General features: G+C 42.0%; 1 protein-coding gene across 1 annotated transcript in view; it reads left to right on the top strand.

Moving 5' to 3' along the window:
- SDK1 (sidekick cell adhesion molecule 1) overlaps positions 1-13,415 on the top strand; it is a 407,922-nt gene that overhangs the window by 312,858 nt on the left and 81,649 nt on the right. The window contains exons 22-24 of the mRNA XM_085300428.1: positions 7,043-7,152; positions 9,665-9,815; positions 11,738-11,975. Coding sequence (XP_085156554.1) covers positions 7,043-7,152; positions 9,665-9,815; positions 11,738-11,975 — 499 coding nt within the window. The remainder of the gene's footprint in view (positions 1-7,042; positions 7,153-9,664; positions 9,816-11,737; positions 11,976-13,415) is intronic.

Genomic DNA, 13,415 nt, shown 5'->3' with positions numbered 1-13,415 from the left:
CAGCACTCCCAGGTCCTTCTCTGCAGAGCTGCTCTGAAGCAGGTCAGCCGCCAGCTTGTACTGGTGCCTAGGGTTATTTCTCCCTAGGTGCAGGACTCTGCACTTGCCCTTGTTGAACCTCAGGAGGTTCCTTTCYGCCCAGCTCTGCAGCCTGTCCAGGTCTCTCTGAATGGCAGCACAGCCCTCAGGTGTGTCAGCCACTCTTCCCAGCTTGGTATCATCAGCAATCTTGCTGAGGAGGCACTCCATCCCCTCATCCAGGTCATTGATGAAAAAGTTGAACAGGATGCGACCCAGTACCGAGCCCTGGGGGACGCCACTAGCCACAGGCCTCCAGCTGGGCTCCACGCCACTGGTGACGACCCTCTGAGCTCTGCCTTTCAGCCAGGTCTCAATCCACCTCACTGTCCACTCATCTAACCCACACTTCCTGAGCGTATCTAGGAGGATGTTATGGGAGACAGTGTCAAAAGCCTTGCTGAAGTCAAGGGACACAACGTCCACTGCTCTGCCGTCATCTACCCAGCCAGTCATCCCATCCTAGAAGGCTATCAGATTGGTTAAGCAGGATTTCCCCGTGGTGAATCCTTGCTGGCTACTCCTGATCACGTTCTTTTCCTCCGTATGTCTGGAGATGACATCCAGAATGAGCTGTTCACCACAACTTCCTCTGAAAACTWCTTCTAGACCATATCTCATTGCTTAGCTTTGGCGCAAAAGGAATTGGTCCACACTGATCTAATACTTAAAATAATAATAATAAAAAAAAAGTCTTTTCAGTTATGCGAGGGAAGTGGTGGTTCCTTAAGAATTTAGCAAATCTTGTTTCCAGGATGACAGCTGCCTATGATCCTCGTTCACAGCCCCTTTCTGCCAGCACTCCACTCACGCTTCTCTCTTAAAGTGTGATTTCACAGCACCTTTAGCCAATCTAAACCAGAGCTCCTGTTGTCCTGCTCCTGTTGCTTCTTCTCTCCCCCACCACTCACTGCAACACTTCCTTACTCCTACCTTCTGTTTCCTGGTGGGATCATCATGCCCTGAGCTGCTCCAGCACATGATCCAGCCAGGAACAAGTGAGGTTTTCATACATGCTGTACGTGTGGTCTGAGGAGTGCCAGTGCTGGGAAGGGGACAAGAAYGTGATAGTTGGGACAGAGATGAGGGCAGGAGCACTCTGTCCTTGACTTCAGTCTATGTGCCATGGACCTACACTCCTGACTTCACAGATCTCTCTGCCTGTCTCTCAAAGACACACAAGCTTTCACAGAACAGTTACCAGTGAAACCCCACTGTTCACTTAAACTTCTTGAGCATTTTGTTCTAGGCAGTGAAGTGCCTTTGCAAGGATGCTGACTACATTGTAACGGGTTTTTTTTTTTTAGCAGAAATAAGCATAATTGTTTCTTAGAACTATGTAAGCTGAAGGGCAGTGGCTACACCCAAACTATAACAATATTTTCTGATCAGAAATATAGTAAGGATTTTTCTTTCTGGAGCCTTCATTCACTAACCCATGTGCAGCTTTTAATAGCGCTATATCTGTGTTTCATGCCTTAAATTAAAAACCATTTAATACATGTTTTTGCATACTGTAATTTTAAAATGAGTGGTATTAGAGAGTGATAGGATCACATTTATGTGTAAAATACCAATCTATGTTTTAGCGTACTTTGCAATTAATCTTTGAGTTGGAGAATAAATATTCCATCCAAGCAGATAGAGGTACTACACCTCCATCAGTTGGCACGTCTTCTGACTATTAGCCTTTCTGAAAGTTAGGCGCAGTGTGCAGAGTGCAATATACTAGCTAATAACCTAGGAAAAAGATGTTGCGATTTGCTAAGACCTTATGCAGTCTGAGCTCTGCTGAGAGAAGAGAGGACTAGGTCCATCTCCCACCCAGGTCTGTCCTCCTGGGTGGCATTTGCCCTGTCCACTGTTTCATGACAAAGCGTGACTGAAGTGGTCCTGCCATGCACGTTAGGTTCCCCCCTGTTTGCACAGCTGTGCAGTAGCTTYATACTGACTATATCTTATATCCTGTCTTCCGTTGTCTGTTGGGATATATCCTTTCCAGTGAATCTGTGAGTCTTTACAAACTTTGTCTGTTTTATATTCACATATACAACCAACCTGCCACCAACACTTCTTCCTTCTTTGTTCCTTTATGTGGTACAAGGCTTTTAGTTAATAAGGGCAGGTCCAGAAAATATGTGAAAGTATTCCATTTTGGCTAAGTGCCATTTTTGAAGTCTGATACTTCCTGAACAATTTGGWTGAGAAACACAGCTGGGAATTCCAATTTACACGAAGTTTTGTACATCTGGCCTTGGCTTCTGCTTTTTGTGTTGTGGTGCAAATTTGCTGGAGCCGCTGCGGAACTAATTCTGATTTATGTCAGTGAAGATGAGAGAGAATCTGGTCTTTTAAGATTTTAGTCCTGGYAGATACTGAAGTGCTACAATCCCATCCCTGTGTTTCTAGTAAAGCCACATTCTTTACTTCTGAAGAGATTTCTTAAAAATTGCTAGCCTGTTTCTTTTCCATCTTTATATCTACACCCAGAGGACTGGAGTAAACTGGATTTCCAGAAAACTACAAAAAAAGTAGCGGTACCATTTAAAAAATTGTTCAAAAATTGCTTTTCTGTTAAATACACTATAATCTACCAGGGGAAGAGAGTATAATCTAATCAGGGAAGAGAGTCTGATGTAATATAAAGGTTTTGCTGATGCTTATTCAGAATGTCCAGCAGTAAACGTCTCGTGGCCTTGACACTCGCAGGCAACACGTTCCTCCCCAAGAGTTTCGGGACATYCTTCCTAATACCACAGGCCATCCTAAACTCTCAGATTGGTTAGTGTACGCTCTGCGTATTGTAGACATTTTTCTGTCAATTTGCAACCACAAATGTCTATGAATCCCAGCTGCAGTTCGTGTGGTTTCATGTTTGCACTTCCTCTGTGCTRCAATCCAGTTTCAGCTTATTTTTATCTTGCTCAATTTTTCCTGGGGTTTTRTCAGGAGTAATAGGTAAATGACAAAATCATTACTGTGCCTTGGTAGATGTTTTGCCTGCCACGTCAGGCATTCTAGCAGTTGCTCAGTGAAGCTGGGATAAGTTCTGCTGAGGTTGATTTTTCTGGCGATTAAAGTTGTTGTGCAGACAGCAGAAGACCTGTGCAAGGGCAGCAGGCCACCTGTGAGTCACGGAGCCGTGGGTACTATATGGGCTAATATAGCCAGATCTCGCTTTAAAAAAAATTATATTATTTTGAGAGAATTTTCTTTTGAACCCTAGCAGAGTTGGAAAAGGAAGTTTCAAAGTAGTAAAGCCTTTAAAGTATTATTGCTGTATTTATTTGTAAAGCTGTGAGTTGGGAAAGGCGTTATAACTTTAATGATGAATTTATCTGGTTTCGTGGGTTAAGTCAGTGGCCCTGTTAGGATTCATCCATTGTACGAGGCAATTCTCCTGRTGTCATTTTCTTGTCAGAACTGGTAAATAAAGTGTCTGAAGCTCTGACTGTTTTATGTTTTCACTAGTCTTTAAATCAAAAATAACTGAATCGATTTAAGTACTCTTTTGTAAGAAAAAGAAAGTGTATCCAGGGTGACATCCTGAGTACCAAGTTTCATCCCAAAGTGAATTCAAATCTGCGAGTTACAGACCTCTATAATGAAAATTTTTGCATGCCTTGAACTGTAGAAGAACACAGGCAACATCTACAGTGTACAGAAGCATTGGGTTTTCCTTCGCTGCAGTTAGTACTTTGTAACTATTTTCAATCTGGAAGCAAAGCTTCACTATCTTATATAAGAAATCACAAGCAAATGATTTTTCATTGCAAATTTTAGTAATTTTTCATTGAAATCTTTTAAAAGTCAAAATTTTGAAGCTTTGCTCATAGAGTGCATTCTGTCAGCAGATGTTAAATCCCTTCACAGCGTGTGCATCGTTTCCTGTTTTATAAATAGAGAAACTAAAGCAGAGAAAGGTAAAGGTTTCTGGTGTTGCTTTAAATATTGTTTTATACTGTCTCACTTCTGTCATAAGAAATGATTATAATCTCTCCTTGAGCGTAAAGCTTTAGGAACAGTGTGGGTTTGTAGGGAACCTTATCAGGATTCAGCCTAGAGCTGGGAATGAGCTTGCGATGGCTGATTGTTAGGGAGAATCAAATGAAGTGACTTGCTGAACATAGATATTTTTCTTGTGTTTGTCCCCGCTGGGGATGTTGTGGCCCTACAGTACCGTTGAGATACAGAGTGCGTTTCTTAAGGAGGATTTTTAGTACCAGTTGTAACAGAAAAGCAGTTGGTGTGCTGCTAAAACAGTGCACACGTGAACACGTGTACGTCTGTTACAAACATAACCCTTCTCTAACGTTTTTTTTACACTGTTATCCAAAAAACAGCAATAAGGAATAAGCCTCAAAATTAAAGCTATTCTGTGCAGAGCTGTTCATAGTGGAGTTCCTGGCCCCACAAAGGACTCTTTTATCATYGCCACTGCCCATAGTTCTTTCTGCCTCCTGGGGATTCTTTTGTACTCTGGTTTTTGAAGCTGATAAGTTTCCTGTGATCTGACATGAGAGTGCTTCAGCGAAAATCAAGAGCCTGAAACTTGGAATGCAATATAGGTCTTCCAGAAGTATAAATRTGGAAGTCCTGTGCTGAAGGTTCTCTTCCAAGCCCCATTTCTGAGATTATCGCTCAATAAGTGGATCCTCTTTTGTTTAGTGGTGACCCCGAATTCCTTGGCCACGTGAGCCAGAAGGCCCTGCAGAAGGCCCTCAGCCACTCACCCAGCCTCCTTGGAATGGCCCTAGTCCTCCGACTTCCGAAAATCCTCTTCACAGAAATGTGCACTGAAGTTATATTACTGATTTCAGTAGAAGTAAGATGAACTCCCTTAAGCTGGAGTTGCCCAGGTGCTGGCACCAGATCCTGGAAATGTTACAAGGCATTAACCAGTTTTGACTCTAGCCACTTTCTAATCTATTTTTCATAAAACGTTTTGCAGAACTACGTATCTATGACCCCATCGTTGGCAGCAAGGTAATTGTGGCTGTCTGTGCTGCCACTTGGCCTGGGTCCCCCAACTCCCAACACAGGCTGTGGGCATCTGCCACCAGCTGGCTCCTGAGCACGGCAAGGGCCAACGTATCCGTTGCGGTGAGGTCTGCTGTTTCCTCTTGGGCTGCACCGATCGTCCCTAATGGGGATGGTGAAAAGAAAAAAGCTGTCTGCTGGYATAGCTTTTTAGGGCTTGCCATAATCTTGGGCACCGAGAAGCTTTTGTTGCTTCTCAATCAGTAAAAGATTCTCAGTATTTCCACCTTCTCAGCCAGCTGGTAAATATATAGCTGCAAAACAGGCGGAGGTTTTGGACATCTCTCAAGCTTGAGTCAATGGCAATTGTTCACAGCGCTGTGGGCCTCTGAGTCTGAACCATGTGGTCCTTAATGTGTATTAATGATCTGCCTGCTGCTGCATATCCGTTGAAAGCTGTGGTCTTTTTTGCAAGAAATATTTTTAAAAGCTCTTATTGTTCTTAGAATATAAAAAGAGGACTCTAACTCACTGCTGGAAATTATTTGTAGTCTCTGAAAACACTATGGATTGTTGCTATACAATTACTGCAGCACTTTGAGATGATACCGTTAAGAGCTAGGAGTTTTGCATTTATTAAAGTCTTTCTAGAAAATTAATCAGAAACTCTTTTAATCAGGAAGTGTTCTATGTCTCTATGACTAAAAATCAATCCACTCCTCCTTTCTTTGTTCATGTAGTTCTTTCAAAAATTCTCTTTGTCATCTCTTTGTTCTCTGGTTCCGTTTAGGGCTGTTCTGTTTTACCTTGCAGACTTGTGTGAGTTGCTGATTAATTAAGCTTCTGTATCCATGGACTTTACTAAAATATCTATAGCACAGTTGGGGCTGGGAATTTTGAAAGGCCTGTAATCTACAGTGCCATCTATTTTCTAAGCTCTTYGGTGTGTGGCCGTGTCCTTGATACCCATCAGACTAAAAGACCTTTGCAAGCGTATCCCTCCAYGGAAGCCGTCCTCCGCTAGAGAGATCACAGCGGCTCCCTCTCTCAGTGCAAGGCACAACTTATTTCTTTGGCCTAATTCTCCTTGTGTTGTTTCTTCATGCACAAATATAAATATGCAGCACAGCAACTCCTGGGTGAGCAAAGTTCTGAAACATCTATAAATAAATCAGACTACTTCTCTTGTAGGGGGAGGGAAAAAAAAAAGTGAATGAAGCCAGTTTTTCTATTTGAAGTACATGGGGAGATGTTAGATACTTTGGGCTATGTTGCCTATCAAGTGTCTTGACAGTGTCTATGCGTAACTAGTATCCTACATCAAACTCCAAAGGGATCTGTTTTAAAAAGTTGAAAGAAAGCGGTTCTTTACACAGTGGGTCATGAGCCTCTGGAATTTGTTGCCRCAGGAGTCTGTGGCAGTAGATTGGGTTAGCAGGTTACAAAAGGAGTTTGAGAAATTCATGGCCATTAAGTCCATAAACAGACACTAAAGGGAACAGGCATGGATATACCCTCTAATCCCCCTTGTTTCATGGTTATAGATAGYGGGGTAGTGTGAGGGGACAGGACTACACGCAGGGGCCAGGATAGYGGCTTTCTCAAAACAGCATGTCTGTTGCCACTGGTGGAGCTGGAATACTGGCCTGCCTGGACTGTTGGTCTCGCCCCGAAGGACATTTTTTATCTCCTAACATCTTGATCAAGTGGGAACCTTCTAGAGCTGCAGTGAAAGATAACAGGATGTTCGCTCTGTCACGTGGTATTTTGCTAGAACACATCCTATTAGAGAATCCCAGTGAAGTCCTAACAGATGGACTTGGCTGAGCAGCCRTTTTACCAATGAATCGTACATTTTTATGTAAAGATAAATGTTAATTCTGTATGATGTATTTAAAAGTGTTGGTCCTTCGACTGCAGTGATGACACGCATTGCAAATGCAGATTCGGTATGGTACTGTCTTGTTGCTTATCTTATTTGCAGGTTGGTGTGTTGGGTGATGAAGAAGAGTGGGTGAATCTCCATGAGGTGGAGAACGAGCCTGATGCTCAGATGCTGGAGATACCGAACCTTATTCCTTATACTCATTACAGGTAAGAACAGCTGGTGATTAACTGCAGCATGAATAAATGAGTAAGTTGCTGTATGGAACAGCTTTTCTAATCAGAAACAGCTGGCTGTGTTTTGTAATCTGAACAAAARGAAAAAGGTTTCACTGTTTCCATAGTTTATACTTAAAATTACTTGTCTGATATTGTTAATTGGAATTTGCATAAGGTACAGTTCATAACATTAAAGAAGGGAAGCCAAGTGCACAGTGGAATGGTATTATAGGTATATCCTGAGACTTTCCTAGTCTAAAGGGCGCACCAGTGTAACACCAATCAGGAACAAATCGATTGCAGTTAAACTGGTGCAAACTTGTAATTACATATTAACATCAGTTTAAATGTACTTCTATTGATGTAGCTTAATAACATGAGTTAGATGAAACCTTTGCTTATAAGAATTTACCAGATTAAGCTAAACAGATATATGAAGGCTTGTGCTGACTGAAGTGAACCTATATTATGGGTGCACCCCAGTTAAATGAGATTGATTTTTAAGTCAATATGATTCAAGTGGTGCATTGCTTTAGTATAGACAAGATTTGAGAGTCTCAGATGCTCAGTCCTAATGAAAAATGCTTTCATGGAATAGCTTGCTGATGTAAAGGCTGGCTGGCAACGAGATGTAGCAGCAAGTGTTAAATCAACTTACTAGAAACTTTGTCCATTTTTCCTGGCTGAAAGGCCTGTTAACATCCCTATGTGCTGTTGTGAGCGAGTAAGTAATAAGATGCAACCAAAGTAAAGTTCACATCACTTGCATCTAATTCAGTACCGGTACACATTTTTTTTTTCTCTTAGTCAAAAGTCCAGAAACAGGCTGGATTTCTCCCAAACCCTCCACTGAACTGTTTTACACCTCACTTTAAAAGCTAAGATTTTTACTAAAAGCTATTTTAAAATTATGGAACTTGAGCAGAGATTTCTAATACGGAGCTTTAGGAAAATTATTTTCAGGTTGAGGAGCTGGATTTTACTCTCCTAATGGAGGTGGACCCTTAAAGCTGAAAAGACATCAGCGAATTCTGCCAASTCTGTTGCAAGTTAACTATAATTGAATAAAAAACAGATGCTGTAAGTGTAAGCTGTACCAGAGTTCAATATACAAAATGAGTATAACTTGCACACCTGGCAGGTGCATGGAGAAATATCTCTGGGATAACAAATAATGAGAAAGTATATGATAGGTTGGGAATTTTTTTTTACTGCACTTTTTGGTTTATTTCTGTTACTTCTACATCTCTGTTCTTTCTCTGGAGTCTTGCGTTGATTTTATATCCCCATTGCATTCTCAAATGATCCAAGATGCACTGGTTGGCACTTGTACCTTTCTCCCTTACAAGTCTTCTCTTCTTCCCCTCCCCCCCCCATCATAATTCCTACAATAAGGGCAGTTCCTTGAATTTTGTTTAGACTATTTCATCTCTYACATACAAGCACAAAGATGAGATTTTTTTTGTTTTCATTTCAGTGTAGAGCAATTTAATATAATTTTCTGAAACCTAGAAACCTAGTTGTTGCCAAGTGCCAAATTTGTTGTCCTTTAGTCAGCTTTAGTCATTATCCACTGGGGAGATAAATCATGAGAGCTAATTATCAGACTGCATCTTTATCAGCCAGCTTCTTTTCTATATTTTGTGCCAGTGTTTGAGAGTGAAATCAAGGACAGTATTTATTTAATGTATTTCCTTTAGTGCATTTGTTAGGGAGATTAGAGTAGATAGATGATAGGAGATAGAACCTTTTACSAAGCTCAGTCATTATGTCCAAAAATGAAGTGTTTAATAGGAGCAGGTCATGTATTTATGGGCAAGAATTGGATGCCCCTAATTGCAGTATCTTTTCGCATTTGTGACAGGTGAGAGTATCTGAAACATTCAGCACATCTTAATTATTTTGTGCATATTGGAAAAAAGGTTTCTCTGAGTCGTTTGTGACCCACTGGGGAATTCTGTTGTGGAAGAGGCAGTTTTGAGCAGACGAGTGTTTTCTGAGAAGCATGGCCATGTTAAATAACTTAAGCTTTCTTGTGCAGGAAGACTGAAAATGCAGCACGGGGAAGAATCAGCTTCTTTCAACCAATAATTAAGGGGAAATCTTATCACTGTTTTTTTTTTTTATATTGACAGGGAATGAGACCATCCAATCCAAAGTTTGATATTCTAATACCTTTCTGAATGTATTGTACAAGCACTGCAAAAGAAAATCACTTACTGCCAGCATAAGCTCATCAGACTTGGTTTAATTAACAGAAATTTCTTAGGCAAATGCCTAAACTGCTTATAGAYTCTAAGCTAAYCTGATTTTCCTTCCTTTTCTTTTTGAGGGGGGATGACTCTAAAACAGTCCTCTGAAGTACTCAGCAGCGAACACGGGGGCCGCTGCGAAACACCCCGTTTGCTTTTTTCAGTTATTTGTTCCCATTCCCTCCCGCCTTGCTGTGGTCCCGCGCGGCGGGGCCGGCGGTGCAGCGTGTCCCCCGCGTGTCTCCCTCCAGGTTCCGGATGAGGCAGGTGAACGTGGCGGGTCCCAGCCCGCTGAGCCAGCCGTCGCGCGTCATCCGGACGCTGCAGGCGCCGCCGGACGCGGCCCCCGGGAGCGCGAGCGTGCGCACGGCCAGCGAGACCAGCCTCCGGATGCGCTGGGTGGTGAGGCGCCGCGCCGGCGGGCGGGCGGGGGGCCCGGGGCCGGAGCTGCCGCTCCCTCCCCGCCTGGCAAGCGCCGAGTCCGGCAACGCCTTTGCCTTGCGGTTGACGTAAGAAGCGGGAGCGAAACTATTTCCTGCTTTCAAACTAGGCTGAAAGCTGAGCCTTACCTTAAGTGCGTTATTAATCACTTAAATTGCCTGCTGCCACTGCTCCTGCCTCCTCGCCGGGGGAGCGTCTGCCTGCGTGTGCAGCCTGGGCTTTCGAGGCTCTCTGGTTCCACGCTCGGGTCAGCACGTGGGACAGAAATATAATACTGTAGCCAMTTTGCGCTTTCCGAGGGCTCGGGTGTTGGCCTGGTGTAAAACAGGCCTCCAGCAGGTACCGCAGGCTGTTGGCAGTCACCTTGCAGGTACCGAATAGCGGTAGCCGTCGTCCTAAGACGGTAAAGTTTCATGTGTTATACTCACGGAGGAGGATTATGTTCACGTGAAAGGTTATGGCGTTGTGTGATAAAACGTAGAAACAAACGATTAACCGATGTGATGCGGAGCTTGATGGAACTGCTGTGCCCCTGCCACRGTCTCAGTTGCCTGCAGAGCTGCTACAGCAGGATTCGTTTGGCAATTAACCTGCTCCAGAATGGTTCTTTTTCACCCCGTAAGGGGAGAATTTTCCACTGGGGTTGCTGCYGTGTGAAGTTGATGAAGCACAGGTTTCCTTTTGCCCAAATGTTAGCTTTTCTATGTGTAAACTTATTATGGTTGGAAGTCACGCTTCRGCTAGAAACGAGAGATTTTGTTCTGCAACTGGGAAAAAACACAATTCCAGTTTCTCAGTGGGAAACAGAACTCACTTCTGATTCTTGAAAGACCAAAATGTCAAACCTAAAGGTGTCACCTCAGTATGTGCAGAGAAGCTTTTACAGTTCATTTGATAGGACCCACGCAATTCATTTATGGCTTTACCATGTGAATAATGTGCCTACCTTGTTAAACCTTTGGATCCCGTTGCAACCTCAGATACTCTATCAAGACCCATATATCTTACATCAAAATTAACACAAAGTTCTTTTAGAGACTTTTGAAAACTTTTAAAAGTGTGTTTCCCACTGTGCTGTCAGGAGCCTGGTTATCCCGAGTCAAGTGTGCAGGTGTTCAGGGGAGCAACAGCCGGAGCCAAAAGCCTACCTTTTTCCTGCTTAGTATCACCAGTGTTTGAAAATGTTTAATCTTTCCTTTTCAAGATCTACGGATGAACCAGTTTCCTCCTGGGAGCTGGGAATTCCTTCTTTCCAACAGAATAAGGGTCACATTTCTAGCCCTGCTTGCCTGCAGGGTGTAGGCTTCTAAGCTGTGAAATGTTAATGTATATCAAACTTTGCCAGTGGTGCAAGGCTGAATCGCAGTCATCCTTGGCATCATGCAGTTAGTTTTGCAGGGGAAAACTCTGAAACTTCTTGAAGCAGGCTAATTATTTCATGTTTTAATCTCTGAAATTGCTTGGGGAGTTAGAATCCTGGAATAAATCTCTGCTGATAAATGAGTAGGCAGAGAGTCAGTTAAAAAGTCAAAAATGCACGATAAATTAATTTGTCATATGGTTCAGCAATTTATCATTCATTTCCATAATTAATCATAAAGACCTGAAATTTGTTATATTGATGCCACTTTTTTTGATACACCCACAGCAAGTGGCATAGTTGTGCAAGCATATATATAGTTACAAAATTAAGGTAAAAATTTAAAGAATACTTTAAGCAACAGAAGCATTTAGAAGTCATGAATTGTAAGTAAAAATCAACTCCTCCAATACCTTTTGCTTTCCTGTGACCTTATATGCGTTCAGACAACCTTGGCATATAGTTTGGAAAGTATTGGCAATGCATGCTGTATGATAATGTGCTTTTTTGTCTCGTTTACCAGCCCCTCCCCGATACACAGTATAATGGCAATCCCGAATCGGTGGGGTACAGGATAAAGTTTTGGCGAGTGGACCTGCAGTCTCCCCCGCTGATAAAGATTATTAATGACCGGCTGGAAAGAGAGTACACGATTGAAGATCTGGAGGAATGGACGGAGTATGAACTGCAAATCCAGGCTTTCAATGCCATTGGGGCAGGACCATGGAGTGAAGTAGTGCGAGGTCGTACGCGAGAGTCCGGTAAGTCAAAGGATAATGTCTGCTCTGAAGAACCTGTCAGCAAATTTCAGTATTTTATGTCACGTTATTCAGCCTTTTATTACTATTTTTTTTTTGGCTTGTTGATCCACTAAATCTAAAATGAAAGAAAAAAGCATTTTCTGCATTCGCTGAAGGCAAAAGGACATGAAGACATTTGAGGGAGTTCTGTAATTTATTTGTTTATTTTATTCCTACCATGATTTCATGTATAAAGCTGTAGGTTATTTATTTAAAGCAAACAAAACAACCTCTCCCTGCTCCTGCTCCAGTTTGGCAGCAGTATGGGCAATACAAGATGAAGCTTCTCTCCCTGAGCAGCGCTCTCATTCTTCATCCCTCATGACTTGCTTCCTCTCCCTCCCTCATCCTCCTCCTTTCCTCATCTACTTCTAATTTGGGGCAGATTTTCAGACAGCTGTGGTTATCTGAAAATTAATTTCAAGAACCAAATCCTTCTAAAAGGGCACAAGTTATTTAAGAGAGCTGATTACCCATATGGAAATGAGGTAATTATCTAAGCTTTAGATGACATGTTTTCAAAACTGGCTGCTAAAATTGTTTGCACAAGGTTATATAGATATAACCTTCACATACACATTGAACACAGGTATTGTCTTGTCTAGCTGATTTGTGTATACTACCCTAGAGCCCTCAAATACCAGAAGTAAGCGAACTCAGAATTTAAGACAACAGTAAATTATTGTTAGTTCAGCAGCAGTACTAAAGACAGATCTTGAAAAGCTGCTGTCTGGCTCTTAACTTCCACAAAACCTATTTCTCAAACCTGCCTTACAACGGATAAATTTGAGTATCTATTGCAAGTGGGTAACAAAATGAATGACCTCTATGGCTTAAAAATTACATAATAAAAACTCTTTGTAACCTGTGTTTAAGCAAGCTTCAACATTGACGTTTTGCTTCTTTTTTTTGTATTTTTCTTCTTTAAAAAGTATTTTGAAATTTAATATTACACCTATTGTGTGCTTACAGACAAACAAGCGCACATCTGTGTGTACTTTGTAGCAAGCAGCATTACTTAGCATGAGATGTGAATGCATCAGGGTTTGGTCCATTGATTCAGACAACTGTTCTTTGAACTGGCTGAGGGAAAAGCCAAGCAAAGTCATCCTCCTCCATTAAAGTGCTGGTTTTGGGGAAGCAGGAATTGGAAAGTTATTGCCAGAGGTATTTTAAACAAGGCATGTTTGTACTGGAGTTAAAGATTATATGACCCAGACAAAATAGTTTTGAAGTGTTCTGTATCATAATAAAAAGATTCTACATTTTCCATTTTCTCCTTTCCACTGCTCTTCAAACACTTCTTTTGAAATATAGTAAATACTAAGATTAAGTGATTTCATAAAACCTTAGGATTATAGTGCTTTTGCTCAGCATCTAAAGATTAGAGGGTACATGTGT

This window comes from Rhea americana, unplaced genomic scaffold (genome assembly GCF_003343005.1).
Source record: "Rhea americana isolate MKP2758 unplaced genomic scaffold, rheAme1 scaffold_10, whole genome shotgun sequence".
Taxonomy (NCBI): Eukaryota; Metazoa; Chordata; class Aves; order Rheiformes; family Rheidae; genus Rhea; species Rhea americana.
This window is presented reverse-complemented; position numbering and strand designations above follow the sequence as displayed.